Source organism: Chrysemys picta, chromosome 22 (assembly GCF_011386835.1).
Source record: "Chrysemys picta bellii isolate R12L10 chromosome 22, ASM1138683v2, whole genome shotgun sequence".
Classification (NCBI taxonomy): Eukaryota; Metazoa; Chordata; order Testudines; family Emydidae; genus Chrysemys; species Chrysemys picta.
The window spans coordinates 14,644,946-14,662,842 of NC_088812.1; the positions used below are offsets into that span (position 1 = coordinate 14,644,946).

A 17,897-nucleotide genomic window follows, 5' to 3' on the forward strand; every position below is an offset into this window, starting at 1 on the left:
GCTGATGCACAGACTGCTGGAGTCTATATTTAAATAATCTTAACCCTAAGGGGCCAGGATCGAGACCCGCTGAGGTTTAACCATTTAGACCAATATCCATCCACTGATCCCAGACTCTCCTACTCTTAAGCTACTCCCACAAAACCAGACTAGCCCCTTCACTCACATCCCCTCCCCTGGACAATAACAGTGTAGGGCAGCCAGCTAGCAGTGCTGCGGGGGTGTTGCCTTATGTTGCTTAGACCCACCCGAAGAACAGTTCCTTCCCCTGGGCACACACTATCCTGCCAGGAACCGAGTGATTTCTCAAGGGGCACAAGCTGTTTCTTCAGCAGGTGTAGCAGACCAGGGACATGTATGCTGCCCACTAGGAACAAGGCCCCAGTGCTTGGCTAGCCAGCTGGAGAAGCTTCCACTTTGATTCCAGCCCAAACAGTAGTGAGTATTTGGCTGTACGCAGGACTGCCACCTTCCTCTTCAGCTGGCTCCAACCTGTGATAAAGGGGCCATGCTCTTTGCCTGGAGGAAATTGTTTCAGCCTGTAATAGATCTCTGGCCAGGTGTGTCTCTGCTACAGCCACTCCCCTGGAGACAGAGCTGCAGTGCACGAGGGTGCATTTTGAGACCCTGCTGCATCCAATCAAGGGGGAGTCTGATCAGTTACCGGCTGCAGCTGTGACACCTTATAGCCTTGGCGAGCTTGTAACTTGGTGATGCAGTTAAATGCCTGGCTGCTGAGGTGTAGCAGTAGGCGGGGATTTGTGGGTCTTGATTCTGTTTAAGACTCAACATGGACAGAGGCAAGCCTGAAGAAATGGGGGTAAAGAACTTCTTGGCAGGTCCTAGGAGAAATCCACCTGGACACTAGGGACTTAAGTGCAGGCCGCAGCGCTCACCCAGTTTTGTCCACCAAGCTTGCTTGGTAGTAAGCATTAAGGCACAACATCTAGTTCATATGATACATCTTTATTTTTAAAAAATGACCCAGGCGGGGAGGTTACAGGCAGAAGACTGGCTAGAACTGGCCCTTCTACTGTTCGCAAACTAGCATCACCTGCGTGAGGTGTTCCTCTGGAGAGGAGATGCTAGCAGGTACAGTTGTCCTGCCAACAGCACTAAAGGTTTGAGACAATTGCTGAAGTTTGAAAGCCGGAGCTAGTGATACGTAGTATTTTGTTTTCCAGCCTCCTGCGCTTGGCCGGCCGGGTGAAGCTGAAATGCAGCCCACATGCCTGGCTGCGCGGCCACAAAGGAAATGACATTAAATGTGTATAAAAAGCTAAACTATCAGCCGATCGAATACACGTGCAAGAGTAAAAACCACACCCCCCCTCCTGTCCCTTACTGCATCGGTCCCAGGTGTAGTATAGCCCCGGTAAGCCAGAGCCCACCCCTATGATGTGGGGCTCTGGATGTTTTCTGCCTGTTGGCGGGGCGTGCCATGCCATTCTCTTCATTAGAAGAGCCCTTTTTCTTTCTTCAAGTTGATCTGCTTCCAGCTGGGAAGAGCAGCAAATTCCTCCCTCCCGATTCCAAACACAGCCACAAAGTCACTTTCGGAGAGGTAATTCTGGCAGAGAAAAGGCCGGGCAGATTAGCAGGGGTGGGGTGGGGTGCGGTGCGGTGCAGTGGCCGTGGGAAGGTCATTTTGGAACCTAAGGGGGCGTAGCTAGGTAGGGCTGCTTTTCCGTAGAGCCGAGGAGGCGCTGGGCTGGGACTCGGGCTCCGGCAGCGGAAAGCCGGGGCTGCAGACTAGACAGTTACTAAGAGGAGACAGAAGTTCATGGACTCAATGGAAGCCCAACAACCTGCTGGAACTGCCCAGTCCCAGAAGGTAGCAAGAACCAGGGCAGTGGGTACTCGCTTCTCCCCTTAGGCCTCGCCAATAAACCCTCAGCTCCTCCAGGGTGCTGCCGGCGGGAGGAAAGGTTTTCAGGGCTGGATTCCCAAAGGGGTTTAGGTACCTGTTGAAATCAGTGGGAGTTGGGGGGCTAAAGCCCTGCAGTCTCTGAGGCCAAGCGCCCAAGCTTTGGTCCCCAAAGCTCACCTCTTTCTTGGCCGGGTCTACGTCTCCAGGCAATTCCTCGCTCTGGTTGGTTAGCACTTCTAGAGGGTAGAACTGAGCCACGCCAGCACTCTGGGCCCCAGGGCCGGGAGAGAGAGCTGTCCCGTTCAGATCCTACGCAGGAGAAACCCCGGAGCACGTCAAGTTCGCTCGCTCAGGAGAGGCATGGCCCCTCTCTGCTGAGACTTTGGTCCTAACTCAGTTAAGTGGCTGCATGAAAGAGCTCCATGGTCTAGCTGTTCTTGCTGGGATCCCCTCAATTGCATTCAGTCTCCCTGCAGGTCCCCTTACAGTTTCACGTAGCTACAAGATCCCACGTCACCTGTACCCAGAAATGGGCTCTTTTTGCTATGCACTGTTAAACCGCTGTTGTGTTCTACCCCAGAGGTGGCTGCATTTCTCTGGCAGGGGAAAGCATTCCTACATGTGCCATTTGCAATGTGCTTTGGGATCTCTCTAGTTGGAAGGTGCTAGGTAAACATAGTGGGTTGTCGCTTCAGCTCTGTGAGCACAGCCGTTTGTCTAGGCGCTTAGGGGCTGATTTGTAGCAGTTGTGAGGAGATTAATGGGAGCGGCAGGTGCTCGGTGCTTTAGTGGGGCGGGTGGCTTCCCAGCACAGGGTCTTGCATGAGAAAGGCAGGAAAGACCCAGTGGACATAGGGCACGTAGGAGAGTTCGCCCACAACCTAGCTATAAGTTGTAAGTATGGGCACAGTGGGGCAAGGAGAGACCAGTTAGGGGCATAGCAGCGTGCAGATTCTCTATTTGACTCCCCAGAGGGCCAGACACCTGCTAACCTGGCACGAGGGGACATGTCCCACCCCATGCTCTGCAGCAGGGGGAGACGTGTGGTCAGTTTGCTTCCTGGAAGTCCTCCCTATCTTTGGCCACCTGAGCCGAATCCCACCCAGTTCCAGCCGCCTCCCTCCCACCCCGCACCACAAACACAACTCACAGCCGTGATCCTGACAACAGCACAAGCATCTCCCAGCTCCTCCTTCAGCTGCTCGTAAGTCTTCCCTTCCTGGAAGGACACAGAAAGTGGAGAACCCCATTAGCCATGGTTATAGCAACAACAGGGAGGGTGGAGTCTTGCCCTGTTCACGGGGAGGTGCCCCAAGTGGGTGCAGGACTGCCCAGCTGTTACCGTACCAGAGCGGGGAACGCCTGTGGTCAACCTGGGAATGCAACTAGAGGAGGAGAGAGCACCTTGAGTGAATCCCTTGTCAGCGAGTCTCCAAAGCCAGAAGGGACCGTTGTGATCATCTAGTCTGACCTGTAATAAGCCAGAGAACTGCCCCAAATAATTCCTAGAGCAGATCGTTCAGAAAAATGGCCAAGCTTGATTTAAAAACGGTCAGTGAAGGCGAATCCACCATGACCCTGGGAAATGGTTCCAGTGGTTAATTACTCTCCCCATTAAAAGCTTTTGCCTTATTTCCTGTCTGAACATGTCTAGCTTCAGCTTCCAGCTGGTGGATCGTGTTCTACCTTTCGCTGCTCGAGCGAAGAGCCCATGGTTAAATATTCGTTCCCCACGTAGCTACTCAGATGGCAATAAATAGATCGAGCTCTTTGAGTCTATCACTACAAGGCAGGTTTCAAATCCTTTCATCATTCGCGTGGCTCTTCTCTGCCCCGTCTCCAATTTATCAACATCCTTCTTGGATTGTGGGAACCAGAACTGGACCCAGGATTCCTGCCGCGGTCGCACTGGTGCCAAATATGGAGGCAAAATAACTTCTCTCTCCTCCTACTCGAGATTCACCTGGTTATGCAGCCCAGGATCCCATTAGATCTTTTGGCCACCACATCACACTGGGAGCTCATGTTCAGCTGGTTAGCCACCATGCTCCCCAGGATAGAGTCCCTCACACCGTGAGGATGGCCTACCTTCCTTGTTCCGAGATCTTTACATTTAGCCGTATTAAAATGCATGTTGTTTGTTCGCACTCAGTTGACCAAGCGCTCCAGGCTGCTGGAAATGAGTGACCTGTCCTCTTCACTGGCCCAGCCTTATTCCTTATGTTGCCTTGACTTTCTCCTCCCCTCTTTACATTCTCCATCGTTCCCACGCGAGTGAGAGGAGAGAAGAAACTGGAGACTTGAGTGTGGAGATCAGCCAGGCCTCCAGCCTCCGGGGAAAGGCAGTGGATACTGGGCAGCGGACTCCCCTGTGTGCCTTCAACAATCTCCCCCTTGGCTCCTTATCAGCAACCAAAAAGCCCTCACTGGTCCCTGCTAGTCTAAGGCTCCGTTTCCTTTTCCCCAACTGCTCAAGGCCAGGCCCTGTGTTAGCAGAGAGGAGAGGCAGGTGCCCCGGACTGTGCATTCTGATCCAGAGTAGCAGATGAGCATGAGAAACCCTGCCCCGTCTCCCGGCTGGAGCCACCCGCCCCACTCTCCCACCAGCGTGCTGTGCCCAGGCTTCCACCTTATTTATACTCACGCTCCATTTGTGTGGGTCCCAGGCTACGAACCACCCCGTGAAGTTGGGGGGCTCAAAGCCCTGCTTGACCACCAAGATGGGTGTGTCAGTGTCCCTCCCGCTGGGGTGGGTGTGGAGATATTCCCAAGCAGTGGCCAGCGCTGCCTCCTTCTCCGTGACGTTAGCGTCCGTCCCAAGCCACAAGAAGACCTGCAAGGGGAAAAGTCTCACTGGTCAGTGGAACGCAAGTTAGCCAGGCACGGGAACGTAGGGTTACCATCCGTCCGTATTTCCCCGGACATGTCCGGCTTTTGCATCTCTAAATAGCCGTCCGGGAGGAATTGGTAACAAGGTTAAAAGGTCCGGGGTTTTTTTCTCCCTCGCCTCCCTCCCTCCCTTCCATGCAGAGTGCGGCTGCTGATTGGGCGGCTGGGCCGATTGACCAGCTCCCATTGGCCTCCAGCAGCCACAGCCCTCCCCTGCTCCCCTGGCCCTCTTGTGTAACACACAAACCGACCCACCGGGCAGCGTGTTTTGCAAACGCGTGGACCCAGAATGGTAAGGGGAGTCCGGGGGGAGCAGTCAGGGAGCGGGGGAGTGCTGGATGGCCTCCACCTGCCATCCCACTCCACGCATCCCTCCTCCCCCGTGGACCCCTCCTCCCTGCCTGCCTCTCCCTTGTCTGCTTGTACTGCCAGAGCCAGCAGCAACTGCTGTCTGCTGCCCCCGGGTCCTAGTGCCCCCATCCACTAATGGGAAGACAGGCTGCCCTTACCCTGCTCTTCCACCCTAGCCCTGAGCCTCTCCAACGCCCCCAAACCCTCAGCCCCAGCCCTCATCCCCCCACACCCTAATCCTCTGCTCCATCCCTGAGCCCCCTCCTGCATCATGAACCCCTCATCCTCAGCCCCAACCCTCACCCCTGCATCCCCTCCTATCCCCAAACTCCCTCCCAAACCCCCTCCCCCTTCCCACACACCCCCTCCTGCCCTCAAACTCCCTCCCAAAGCCTGCACCCCCTCCCTTTGCACCGCCTCCCACCCCCAAACTCTATCCCAGAACCTGCATCCCTCCTGCACCCTAATCCCCAGCCCAGGACCTGCACCACAGACCTCCTTCCCCCATCCAACCCCCCTCCCAGAGCCTTAGGCAGGTGTGTGTGTTGGGGGGGGGGGTTCTGGGCACCACCAAAATTTCTACAACCGTGCCACCCATGTGAGTGGATAAGGGTCGGGGCAGTCAGGGGACAGGTAGGGTCCTGGGGGGGGGGGCAGTTAGGGTGGGGGGTTCTCAGCAGGGGGCAGTCAGGGGACAAGAAGCAGGGGGGGTTGGGTTCTGAGGGGGGCAGTCAGGGGGTGGGAAGTGGGAGGGAGTGGATGGGGTGGGGCTAGGGCGGGGCTTCCCCCCACACACACTGTCCGCTCTCTTTTTTGATTGTGGAAATATGGTAACCCTACGGGAACAGGACTGGAGCTGAAGCTTACGGCCAGAAGGGCTGGTTGTAATAACCTGGTCGACCTCCTGCTTAACAGAGGCCAAAGAACCTCAGCTGGGATTTGTGCATCGTCCAGTCTTGGGTCTCCCCCTCCCCCAGCTCTACCAATGCCCCTCAATCCTGACCCGCAGCCCCCCCTGCTAGTCCAGCTCCAAGTTCCCCAGACAGCCAGTTCTACCAGGACCCCCCTGACCTGTAGCCAAGCCCTCCACCATCCCACTTCTGGGCAACTCTCACACTGGGACAGTTGATGTGTCCTTAATTAAAAAGCCCCCTGGAAAACCCACGTCCCAGGAATTTTCCTGGCTAACAGGCGCCCCTGTTCGGGGCTGGGCAAACAGGGAAGCCGGTGGCTTTTGCTCTCCCAGCGCACCTGGTCCCACGTGTCGAGCAGCATGACGTCGCTTTCGCTCAGGTCATCCTGGCCGAAGTCGGTCACTTCCGTCACCACGAAGCGTCCCGTCTTGTTGGAGCATTCAAAGAGCCGGGGCGGGTTCTCTGGGACCTCCTGCTGGAGCCTGCAACACAAAGCTCCTTCAGCAACCCTCCCCGGCTGAGCCGGGCAGCGCAACCCGCTCTGTGCCCTGGTACCTTTTATCGCTGGCGTAAGGGGCTTTGCCTCCCAGCACTTCCCAGAACACTGCTGGCTCCTGCCCTTCGGCCACGGTTTCCTGGGCGCCGTCACAGATGGTTGCAGCCAGCTGCTTCGCCATTTCCCGCTCGTCCCCGCTGGAGCCCTGGCGGGCAAGGAGACAAGCTGGCATTCGCTGGCGGTGGCGCACGGCGACGGGGGAGGGCCGCTCGCGGGCGGGTTCGCTTCCCACTGGCTGCCCCTTACCTTGCCGTACCACAGGTAGTGCTCGGTCTGGGTCCGGAGCAGGAAGACGTCGTTGGAGTTGAGCGACGAGGCGAACGCCGGGACTTCCACGGCTTTGGTGTTGGACTGGTCGGTTCCGTGGATCTGGAAGAGCCTCACGGGCGGTTCCGGTTCGTTGCTGCTTGTCCTGGATGTCCCACCCTAGAGAGAAGTGGGGGGGGGGGGGGAACCGAGCCCCGGTGCCTGAGACCGAGCTCCAACAGGGCCCCAGGAGAAAGAGAGCGGGGCCTAGTGGTTCCAGGTGGGTTACGGCAGGCACGGGTAGGGTCCGTGCTGGGGAAGGAGAGAGCTACTGGGGGAACCTCATGCTGCAGAGGGTTTGGAGGGAGGCCACCACAGCTGGGAATGGGGAAACGATCCACCCCCAGCCTCCGCACAGTAGTTATTGCTCCAAGCCCGTCTGCTTCTACCTCACTCCAGCAACAAGCGGGGTAGGGGGAGGAAGAGTCTAGGCCCTGTAACTGAGGCAGTGTGGAACAGACACCTGGGTTCCATTCCCAGTTGTGCCACTGATCTACTGCGTGACCATGGGCAAGTCCCTCCCCTTCCCCCCCCGCTTCATGCCTCAGTTTCCCCTCCCAGCCCTTGTCCGTTGTAGATGGTGCTTTTCAGGGTAAGGGCTGCCTCCAGCTCTGTGTTCGTGCAGTCCCTGGCGCAAAGGGGCCTTGATCTTGGCAGCAGCCTCTAATTGAAACAGCAGCTGCCCCGGTGACTGGACAATCCAGCCCAGCCTCTCCTGCCCCCAGCCTCCCCTTCACCCTGCTCCCGCCGGCGCGGCCGTACCTCGAAGATGACCAGCTTCCCTTTGAAGATGGCCAGGAAGTGGCGCGGCTCCTTGCCCATGCTCACGCGCACCTGCACTGGCTCCCCGGCGAACTGCCGGTCCACTTCCACCGCCTGGTACGCGGAGGCGGCCAGCTCGTCCGGCGTGGCGTGCCGACCCTGGGTACGCACAGAGGAGCCAGCTCAGACCGGCGGCCCGGAGGAGTCTCCGCTCCTGCGGGCAAGGCAAGGCCTCTGGGCGGCGCACCGTGAAGCGGAGACGGGGCGCCGGGTTCCGCCTACCTGCCAGATGTACAGGATGTAGCGGGGCTGGTGGTTCACGCCGTAGGTGTAAAGCACCAGGTAACAGTCTCCGCCGTAGAAGAAGCCGTGCCACTGGGATTCCACCGGCGCCAGCTCCAGATTCTCGATCCTCCAGACCTAGAGCGAACGGAAGGGGGAATGGTAGCGCTGGGCTCTTCAGGCGGCGGGTCGGTCCACGCTGACCCCGGGACGAGGGCGGTCTTTGTAAGGGGGCCGTTAAAAGCAGGTTCCCCTCCCCCAGACTCAAACTGTTGCCCCATAGCATAGGGAGCTTTGCCTTAGGGGAGGCCGCACCCCACCCATTCCCTGCACAAAGCTTGGAAGGGGAAGGGGGCCGTGGGAAAATCGGCCAGACGCGGGACCCTCTTTGGGGCAGGAGCTTGCGCAAAGGGGGAGCAAGCAGGGGCGTGGGCCCTCCCCAATCAGTGGGGGCACAGAACACCTCCAGCCCAGCCAGGGCGGGAGATGACCGCTCCTTTGGCCCTGGGGCTGCAGCGGGGAGAACCAGATCCTCCGGCACTGGGGAGAGTGAGCTCCACCAGCCCAGGGTCCACTGCCCCAAGGCCGTGGGGGAGAGCCAGCTCTTCCGGCCACGGGGAGGGCGGGGCCCCAGAAAGTGCCCCTCCGAAAGCAGCCAGATTTTTATTCCTGTGTACGCCCCTGCTTCGGGTCATTCAGAAGGTCTTCGATCAGCAGCAGGGGCCCGGCCGGGGCTGGCCCGCTCAGCCCAGAGACGCCGCGAGCCACTCGGGCGTCTTCCGTGTGCAGCCAGGCCCGACGACTAAGGATTCCCAAGCCACTCGCAGGCGCGGGACTCCCCTGGGGCTTGCCAGCTTGGGCACTGCGACGGGCGCGAGGGCCCCAGGCTGCACCCCAGCGAGCGGAGGGGCCCGGGTCCCCCTGGTCCCAGCAGCCACAGGGGCTAAAGAGACACCTGCCCTGCCAGGGAAAGGGCAGAGGGGTCACTCAACAGAGCATTCGGCTTCCGTGTGGCTCGCGGTTCCTACCTCCACCTTCCCTTCCCCGTTATCCACCATCCGCTCCTGGGCGGCCAGCTCGGGCCGGGCGTGCAGCAGCGTGGCATCAAACTTCTCCTGGCTGACTTTGGCTGCAAAAAAAAAGAGCATCAGGGTTTGGGCAGCAGCCTAGCAGGAGGGAGGGAGCAGCAGATGCGGGCGTCAGGGCCGCAGCTGTCAGTGTGGACCCTATAGCCCACAGCGTCTACCCCTATACGCTGTATCCTGGCACCCTGGGGAAGACCTCGGCATGGGGGTAGGGGGCTAGTTTAGGAAATGACCAGAGCAGCCCCGTGTCTCCCTGCAGGCTGGGGGGAAGGCAGCCGTGCACGGCGCGAGCTCCAGGAGAGAGGAGGCTCTTCCTTACCCACTTTGCCAGCGCTGTAGGCTTTGCCCAGCCCCACCGTCTGGTCCCGGACGGCCCATGTCTGGAATAGCTGCTTGAACATGGCGGATTCGGCTCCGTCGTTCACCGTCTCCACGTTGGTGCCGTAGGAGTAGCCCTTCATGTTGATGAACTCCTGCCGGGCCGGGGGCGGAAAGCGGCAAGGAGCCCGGTCAGGGGGGCGACCCGGATGCCCGGCCAGGGGCCCCCACCCTCTGGCGGCAGGGAGTCAGGAATCCTGCTTTCACTCCAGGCCCCCAGCTCGTCCCCGGTCTGTATCGGCTCCTCCCGCTCCCCGCATCACGGTTAGCGAGACCCCTCCCCCAACCTCGGTCCTACCAGAGCTTTGGCCATGGCTGTTTGCTTCTCTGCCTTGGTAGCCCCCTTCCCCTTCCAGACGTAGATCTTGGTCCCGGCGTGATCCAGGATGTAGCAGTCCTGGGGAGGAAAAGGTTACACCACTTCCTGGGGCTGCTGATTTGGCCCCATGCTAGGGTCCCCTGCCTTGCCCTATAAAGCGTGAAGGGGGGGTTGGGGCTTAAAATGGGGCACAAGGGATCCAATCAGGCACCATGCGCCAGTTCGGGGGGCTTCCCGGACCACACCCCAGCGCTCAGTCCAGCCCCGGATTGAAGGGGACGTAGGAGTTGCCAGAGTGGATCAGCCTCGACATCCGTCCAGCCCAGTCTTCTGTCTCTGACAGCGGCCAGCGCCAGACGTGGCAAAGGAAGGCGCAAGAAGCCAGCAGATGCGGGATGATCTGGTCCCGCTATCCCCCGCCCCAGTCTCAGAGTTAGCCCCATCCTGCAAAGAGGACTCTAGATGGCTGGGGACGCAGGGCAGAGCCGGGCAGGCAGAGGTGGGGCTCTGGGTGAAGTGGAGTGACAGGAGCAGAGCCCCAGGGCGCAGAGGTGGGTTTTAAACGGCACATGGCGAAAGTCCCGACGATGCCCCAGGAGCCCCCGTCTTTCACTCACGTCATGGTTCAACAGCTCCTGCACCAGCGGCCTCGTGGCCTCTTCCAGCACCTGCATTTTCCCTCCGGAGTCCGAGACGCTAGAGAAAGGAGAGGGGTGGATTTATTCCCATGGCAGCCGGGGATGTGGGGACTTCCGGGCCCAGGAGGGGAGCAGACGCCAGGGCAATCCGATGGGACAGTTTCCACCCGCTCCCCTTTCTACTGGTCTCTCGGGCACGGGGCAGTCAGGGCCCATCCCAACGATGCTGCAGCAAATCTAGGAGCCACCAGGAGCCCTGCTTGGTTTGTGAATTCGCCAGCCGCACTGGGAGCGGTGGGGGGCGTCCCTGGAGGAAGATCCCCGAGGAACAAAACCCAGCCAGCTCCGTTGCGCTTGGATCAATCTAAGCCTGCGTGGGAGCTGCGGATTAGCGAGGGATGGGGAGTGAGGCCAGGCAAACGCCCTGGAGCTAGCGAGATGGGGAAGCCTCTGTCTGATGCGCCCCCCCCGCTGCTTTGCACTGCACCCTCCTCCCCGCTTACCGATAGAGCAGGACGGTGGCCTTCTGCTGCTGGTCCACCACCTCGTCCGGGATGCTGGGTTTGATCTTCCGCGGCCTGTCCCCGAGCACGCTCTGCAGCGCTGTTGTCAGCTCCGGGCTGGCTCCCTCCTGGTCGCCATCCACCACCCTGATCTCCGCCCGCCCCCCGCGCTCCCGGTCGCGGATGTCTTTGGCCAGGAGCATGGCCTAAATGAGACCCCCCAAAGAGACCAATCATCGGCTCCCCGCAGCGCACTGGGCAAAGGCACCAGATCGCCCTGCCCGAGAGCCTGTGCTGTCTGGCCGGACACGGAGGGGACAGGTGAAGGGCAGATCACAGACTGAGTACAAACACAGACCGGCCTCGGCACCCCGCACGCTCACCTGGTCTGTGGAGAGAGGAACCAGGGCTCGCCAAATGCCCTTCCAGGGTGTCGTGCAGAGCGCACCCACTTCTAGGGCGCTGGTTCCGAGCCAGCCCGTAGGGCCAGGGAGCGGGATACAGGGCCTTTCCCCTCTAGGGCGCTGGTTCTGAGCCAGCCCGTAGGGCCAGGGAGCGGGATACAGGCCTTTCCCCTCTAGGGCACTGGTTCCGAGCCAGCCCGTAGGGCCAGGGAGCGGGATACAGGGCCTTTTCCCTCTAGGGGTCTGGTTCCGAGCCAGCCCGTAGGGCCAGGGAGCGGGATACAGGCCTTTCCCCTCTAGGGCGCTGGTTCTGAGCCAGCCCCATAGGGCCAGGGAGCGGGATACAAGCCTTTCCCCTCTAGGGGTCTGGTTCTGAGCCAGCCCCGTAGGGTCAGGGAGCGGGATACAGGCCTTTCCCCTCTAGGGGTCTGGTTCTGAGCCAGCCCCGTAGGGCCAGGGAGCGGGATACAGGCCTTTTCCCTCTAGGGCGCTGGTTCCGATCCAGCCCAGTAGGGTCAGGGAGCGGGATACAGGCCTTTCCCCTCTAGGGCGCTGGTTCCGAGCCAGCCCGTAGGGCCAGGGAGCGGGATACAGGCCTTTCCCCTCTAGGGGGCTGGTTCTGATCCAGATCCAGGGGAAGGAGAATGCTCCAAACTTCCCTTCCCTACAGCGGAAGGAGTAATCAGAATCCCGGGCAGGGTGGGGCAGGTCCAGCGAGGTTCCTACCTTCAGCCGCTCCTTGGTGTTGCTCTCGGGGCCGTTCCACTGAATAATGACCTTCCCCAGGTCCAGCAGGAACACGTCCCCCAGGTTAAAACTGTCCCAGCTCATCTCCACCTGTGGCCGGGGGCAGGGGAACGGAGAGGAGGCCGTGAGGAGGTTGGCACCAGGGGAAGCGGGAGGACCGAGCGGCAGTGGCCCTGGTGGCACTGAAGTGGGAAGGGCACTGGTAGGGCGGTCAGTGGGGCAGCCGCCATGCTGGGGGAATCGGGAGGCAGGGACTGCGCCAGCACTAGGGTGGGAAGGCAGCGGGGGCATGGGGCGGGTGGAGCGTTGGCTCTACCAGGAAGGCAGTGGCGACGCTGGCCCCAGGGAATCAGAGGCCAGGGGACGCAGAGGAGAAGGGAGGCTGCCTTGCGATAGGACAGGCGGTGGCCCAGGCCAGGGTCGGGAGGTGGAGGCCGCGCTGGCCGGCACAGGTGCCGGAGCCCAGGCTCACCTCGGTGGCCGTGACGTTCCGTCTCCCCTTGACGTGCAGCAGGCGCCGGACGTTGTAGACGTTGGTCTCCACGTGTGTCATCCCTGAAGCCACGCCGCCCTTCTTGTAGCTGGGGGAGAGGGGCAGGGGAAGGGTGAGCGCCCACAGCAGGGAAGGGGGGCCCGGGCCAACCCGGCAGGGAGGAAGGGCCGTCACGGGGCAGGAAGGGGAGACACACGCGGGGTGCCAGGACCGTCCTCACCCCAGCAAACATGGCCCCGTCACCCCCCAGCCCCAGAAGGTGCTACAGCCACAGCTCCTTGCAATACTTGCAGGCTGACGTCCCCGCGTGGGGGCTGGGTGGGTGGGGTGGTCTGTAGGCCACACACCCCCCCCCGATGTCCCCGCGTGGGGGCTGGGTGGGTGGGGACGGTCTGTAGGCCACACCCCCCCGACGTCCCCGTGTGGGAGCTGGGTGGGTGTGGTGGTCTGTAGGCCACACACCCCCCGACGTCCCCGTGTGGGAGCTGGGTGGGTGGGGTGGTCTGTAGGCCACACGCCCAGGACGTCTGGGTGGGGTGGGCAGCCGGACTGAGATTCTGTCCCTCCATGTGGCTCCAAGCGGGAGGATCGGTTGGTCAGGCCCACCAGGACCAGGGCCCCTCGGCCTCCTACTCACATGATGCCCTGCTTGAAGTAGCCTTTGAAGAGGTCCGACTCGTGGCCCTGCACCTCCCGGTGCTGCACGGGGCCCCCGCCCAGGTAGTCGTCCAGCTGGGTGGTGTAGATGGCGGCGCAGCCCTGCTCGTCCCGTGAGGAGCTCTTCCCGACCCAGTAATGGATGTCGTAGGCCAGGACGCTGCCCGAGCGCCGGGTCTGCAGCAGGGACAGAGCCCGAGGAGTGACCCTGCGTCTTCCCCGCCGATCAGACCAGCATCAGGACTGCCGGGGGCCAGGTGCTCCCGGATCCCAGCTGGCAGATGTCCCCTCCTCCACTGCATGGGGGAGGGAGGGAGGGAATTTCTTCCTGACACCCTGCCCTGCTACAACTGGGGATCAGTTTGTCAGGGCCCGCCCGGAAGCCGAAACAGACAAGCTCTCCTTGCTCTATCCTCACTCACGCGCTAATCCTAACCAGAACGATTGCCTCCAAATCATGTGGCAGGGAGTCCCGCAGGCTAACAGGACGTCGCACAGACCATTTCCTTTTGTCAAGCTTAAAACTACTGCTGTTGCTTTCGCCTTTCATCGGCGCTACTCTCCCCCCCGCCCCTGCCCCCCCCACACCTTCTCTGCAGCTCTTCCAAGGCAGAGGGGAGGGGGGCGGAAGGAGGAAATGGAAGAGATCAGCCTTGCAAAGCAGCCTCCCCGAGTTGCTTGTCTGTCCCACACCCGTCGGGGTTAAAGCAGAGCGAGGGGCCCTGGAGCGAGTCCCAGCAGGTCGGCGGCCTGGGGGACGGGACGGGGGTTAATGACCCTCCCCCCCAGCAGGGGTGGCAGCAGCCCTGGGGGCACTCACCGAGAGGAGGACGTAGCAGTCGCCCTCGTAGAAACTGCCGTGGGATTTCGGAGGCACCTGCACCAGGTCCATTTTCTGGGGGGAGGCAGAAGTGCATTGAGACCAGAGCAGCCCCTCTTGTCCTGGCGTCAGCCATGGGGCACACAACAGCCCCCCTCCCAGAGTGTCCCTCACCTCCTCCCCCCACCCGCACCAGCAGCTCAGCCGAACTGGTGCGTTGGGTGTGCACCCAAGGGGAAAAGCACCAGCCAGACTCTCCCCGGCGGCCACCCAGAGCCCATGGGCCGCTCAGCTCCCCCAGACAGGGCAGGGCCGGCAAAAGGAAGAGCCAGGAGGGAGGAGCCGGCTGGGCCATCAGGGATCTGGACAGAAGCCTACAGAGTTGGGGGTGAGCATTGGCCTGGTGGTCGGCAACAATGCAGCCACCTCTGGGGGGTGGAATGGCAGCTGTTTATGGAAGTCCTGCACGTCCACCACTGGAATGCAGCCACCTCTGGGGAGGGACAACACAACTGTTTATAGGAGTACCCCACATCCACCACTGGAATGCAGCCACCTCTGGGGAGGGGCGTGGCAGCTGTTTATGGGAGTACCCCACATGGATCACCAGGGGCACGGGGCAGCTGTGCCAGCAATGCTACACCATCGTTTGGGATAGGAAGTGAAGACGCCCACCTGGACACTGGAGCCTTTAGGGACGCAGAGCATAAAGGGCTGGAATTGGAATTAGGCCAGGGCACCGCACCCCAGCCCAGCCCCCACGAAAGGGCCGTGGGAAAAGACAAGTGGCCCACTGGAAGCACTTGCTAGCCCACTGCCCATACCCCTTTCTTCTGCACCCTGGAGGTCTCCCAGCCAAGCCCTTGTTACCAGGCCAGACCCGGCTTAGCTTGGGAGCTCCAAGGGGATCCCAGCCCCACTTACCTCGACCCTCCAGACGATGACGCCGGGCATGTTGTTAACCGCCTTGAAAGCGCTGCTCAGAGCCATCGCGCCCTGCGCCAGGGACTCGCCAGGGAGCTGCTGGGCAAGACGGGACAGTCAGCCCAGAGCCAAGGCCAGCCCACCCCCGACACTGCAGCCGCACACGTCCCAGCTGAGCCAGCCAGGGGTGTAAAAAGCTTCTGTAAAAGCCTTGCCCGGAAGCTGCGTGCTTTGGGGGGGGAATTAAAGGGGTGAAGCGAGGCAATGTGGCGCAGGGGATCCCCCAAATCGCACGAGATGGGACCCAAGCAGCTCAGCAGGGTGCACCATCCGTATGAGACCACCCCACCCCCAAGGGCCAGCCCGGATCCTGGATGCAGGGGCTGCCTGGGACCCAGGAGAGGTGGATGTTCCTCAGGGGTGATGCGTGCAGCGTGAATCAGCAGCCAACGCCCAGGAGAAGCTCCCCCCCCACCCCCACGTGTCTCGCAGCACTGGGGATCTGCCCCACCCCACATCTCAGGGGCTCACCTCTGCAGCTGTCCCCCTCCCCTGAGTGATGCTAAAGGCTGGTGCCTGGTATTTGGGGCTTTCCCTTGGAGCCAGAGCTCACCAGCTCCTCAGGATCATTCCCCCGCCTCTCCCTGAGTCACGCCAGCCAGGGTTTGGGAGACTCCATGGCCCCTTTAAGGAGGAATTCTCCTTCCCAGGCCTGGCCTGCCCCCCCCCCCAAGCAGATGGAAGCTGTTAGGGCATGTGGGCCCCACCCAGCTGGTTCTTGTGCCACCCCAACCGGAGTCAGGCCGAGCTGCGCATTCACACTGCACAGCAGCCTCTCCCGCCCTCCCTGCACCGGCGGGGATGGAGCCCAGCAGAGAGCAGGTTTTCTAAGCTCTGGACCCATTCTCCATGCCCTAGTCCCGGGCTGGGCTGGGCGCCTCTGGCTTCGCCGGGGTCAGTGGCTTCGCCGACGCAGCCGGGGCTCAGACCCAAGGGCACCCTGCGGATACTTACGAACACCGCAGGGATCTCTCCTGCCCACTGGGTGCTCCCTGCCTGGGGTGGGTCCAGCTACCCAGCACGCTGGCCCGGGCACAGACGGGGCGTGGGCCCTGCTCTAGCCACGCTGCCCGTTGCACTGCAGGGAGGGACACGCCCTGACTGCAGGCTCTGGAGGAGAATGGGTTCGAGGGGCCGGGCTCACGGCAGCCCAAACCGTAACCGCTCCCCCCCCCCCCCATGTCCCCTCCAGTTTTCAGTCATTGAAGCCAGATGGTGTAACCTGACCCAGGGAGCCGGCCCAGCCGCAGCGCTAGGAGAGCCTCTGCTCGGTGAGACACCATCAGCTGGGTTTGATTAGCCAGGAATGTGCTGGTTTCGGGGCTGGGCGAGGCGGTGTTGGCAGAGGCCGTTCACACTGGTTCATTCCTCTCCGACATGGCCAGCCCTTTCCGACCATTGCCCGATCGCAGGGCAGGCGTCTGCTCGTGCTGAGCCCCTGGGAGGAAAACCCCCAGGGCCAGACTTCCCCTCCCCATGTGGCACCAGCTAACCCAGTACTGGGAAACCTGGCATGGCGTTCCCTGATCCAACCCTTGGTTGGCACCAGTTCCTCCTGCCTAGGGCGCAAGCGATGGACGCTCTCGGATCCTGCCTCAGCTGGGATCTCTTCCCCCACCCCGTTTAGATCTACCTTCATTCAATACTTTTCACTCCTCTTTCCCTGCCCGAGTCGCCGCCGAGGGCCCTTGCCAGTTCTCTCATTAAACAGCCACATGGTGGCATTATGCACCAGGAGCCCAACAGGAATGGGGGGGGGGGGGCTTCAAGTTACTTCTCTGAGCCCCAGCTATAACCCTCTGCCCTGAGCCCCACAGATCTGGGGCCAGCTCAGCCAGCCCCTCTCCCTCACCCAAGGCAGGCGTGGTCCCTAAGGCCGCTGATCTAGGTCTTCGGCCACCCCAAAGTCAGGCCGGGACTCACCTGAATTCGCTGCTGTCCTCTGCGGGCGGCTGTTGAGGAGACCCCGGGGCAGCTGCTGGCACGAGCCCCAGTCACCCGGCGCGCCCGGACCCAGGCGTTATATTTGCCTGAGTTTGCATCTCAGCCGCCTTTGGGCGACCCTGGCCAATGAGCACTGGGCGGGGCGCACGCGCCACATAGGCAAAGCAGAGGGAAAGCAGTTATTTCTTCCTGGTCAAAGCACTGAAGGGGGGGTGGGAGGCGGGGGGGGGGGGCGCAGGGACTCGAAGGCCAGCACCGGCTGGCTCGCCTCCGTCCGCGCCCTCTTCCCATCGATTTTTCTTAAGTGCTCGGGCTGATTAATAATTCAAAGGGGAGGGGGGGAAATTAACCACACGCGGGCGACATGCACGGAGCCGAGGCAGGAGATGGGGCGGGGGGAGGAGCTGAGCCCTGAAGGGGGCAGCTCTTACCCTGCAGTGAGGGGGCACCAGAGATGGCGGGGGTGGGGGGGGAGGGAAATAGCAGCAGCAAGATAAGCAACTAATAAAGGGGACAGGCCCAGGAAAGGGGGCCCCAGGGTGTCTCCATCCTCCCCTTGTTGGAGGGCTTGGACACGCCCCACAGCCCCTCCTGCCCCCCTGGAGCGTAGGGCCCACCCCAGCGCCAAACATCTGGGCTCTGGCTGGTGACAGTCAACCATCTCCTGAGCAGACCAGGCCTGCGGCGGTAGGTTATTGAGTGTCCTGGCCCGTGCGTGGCCATCCCCAGAGCCGGAGCAGCTCCTGCTACCTCAATACCAGGAGGTTAACGGCATTGGCCCCAAGCCCAGAGCTGGCCCCTTGCTGCAAGGGAGGCGGGGGAGAGGCACATGGCCATGAACCACGAGCCCTTCGGGAAATTAGCATCACGCGGGTCACGCTGCGGATCCTATTAACCTAGCGGCTGCCGGGGCGGGGACGACTCTGGGAAAGCAGAAGCCGCTGACCCAGCAAAGGGACAGAGCAGCACCGCCTGCCCGCTGCCTTGAGGGGCGC

The 17,897-nt window shown here is 61.5% G+C and overlaps 1 protein-coding gene across 4 annotated transcripts; it reads right to left on the reverse strand.

The window, feature by feature from the left end:
• Positions 1-950: 950 nt before the first annotated feature.
• AVIL (advillin) lies at positions 951-17,021 on the reverse strand. 4 transcript variants are annotated; one of them, XM_024100908.3, is made up of 20 exons: positions 16,882-17,021; positions 14,899-14,994; positions 13,975-14,049; positions 13,135-13,331; positions 12,477-12,585; positions 11,984-12,094; positions 10,854-11,059; positions 10,330-10,408; positions 9,692-9,790; positions 9,335-9,488; positions 8,959-9,059; positions 7,931-8,068; positions 7,649-7,807; positions 6,827-7,006; positions 6,580-6,725; positions 6,362-6,506; positions 4,515-4,703; positions 3,021-3,089; positions 2,048-2,179; positions 951-1,570 (listed from the first exon to the last, which is right to left on the reverse strand). In XM_024100908.3, the coding sequence occupies exons 2-20, from the start codon at positions 14,962-14,964 to the stop codon at positions 1,457-1,459; spliced, it is 2,469 nt and encodes an 822-aa protein (XP_023956676.2). In that variant the 5' UTR covers positions 14,965-14,994; positions 16,882-17,021; the 3' UTR covers positions 951-1,456. The 4 variants fall into 4 exon arrangements, with proteins under 4 accessions (XP_023956676.2, XP_005297292.2, XP_042701680.2 ...); XM_005297235.4 differs by lacking the exon at positions 16,882-17,021 and adding an exon at positions 15,913-16,134; XM_042845746.2 differs by lacking the exon at positions 16,882-17,021 and adding an exon at positions 15,913-16,051 and having other exon boundaries at positions 14,899-14,997.
• Positions 17,022-17,897: the final 876 nt, after the last annotated feature.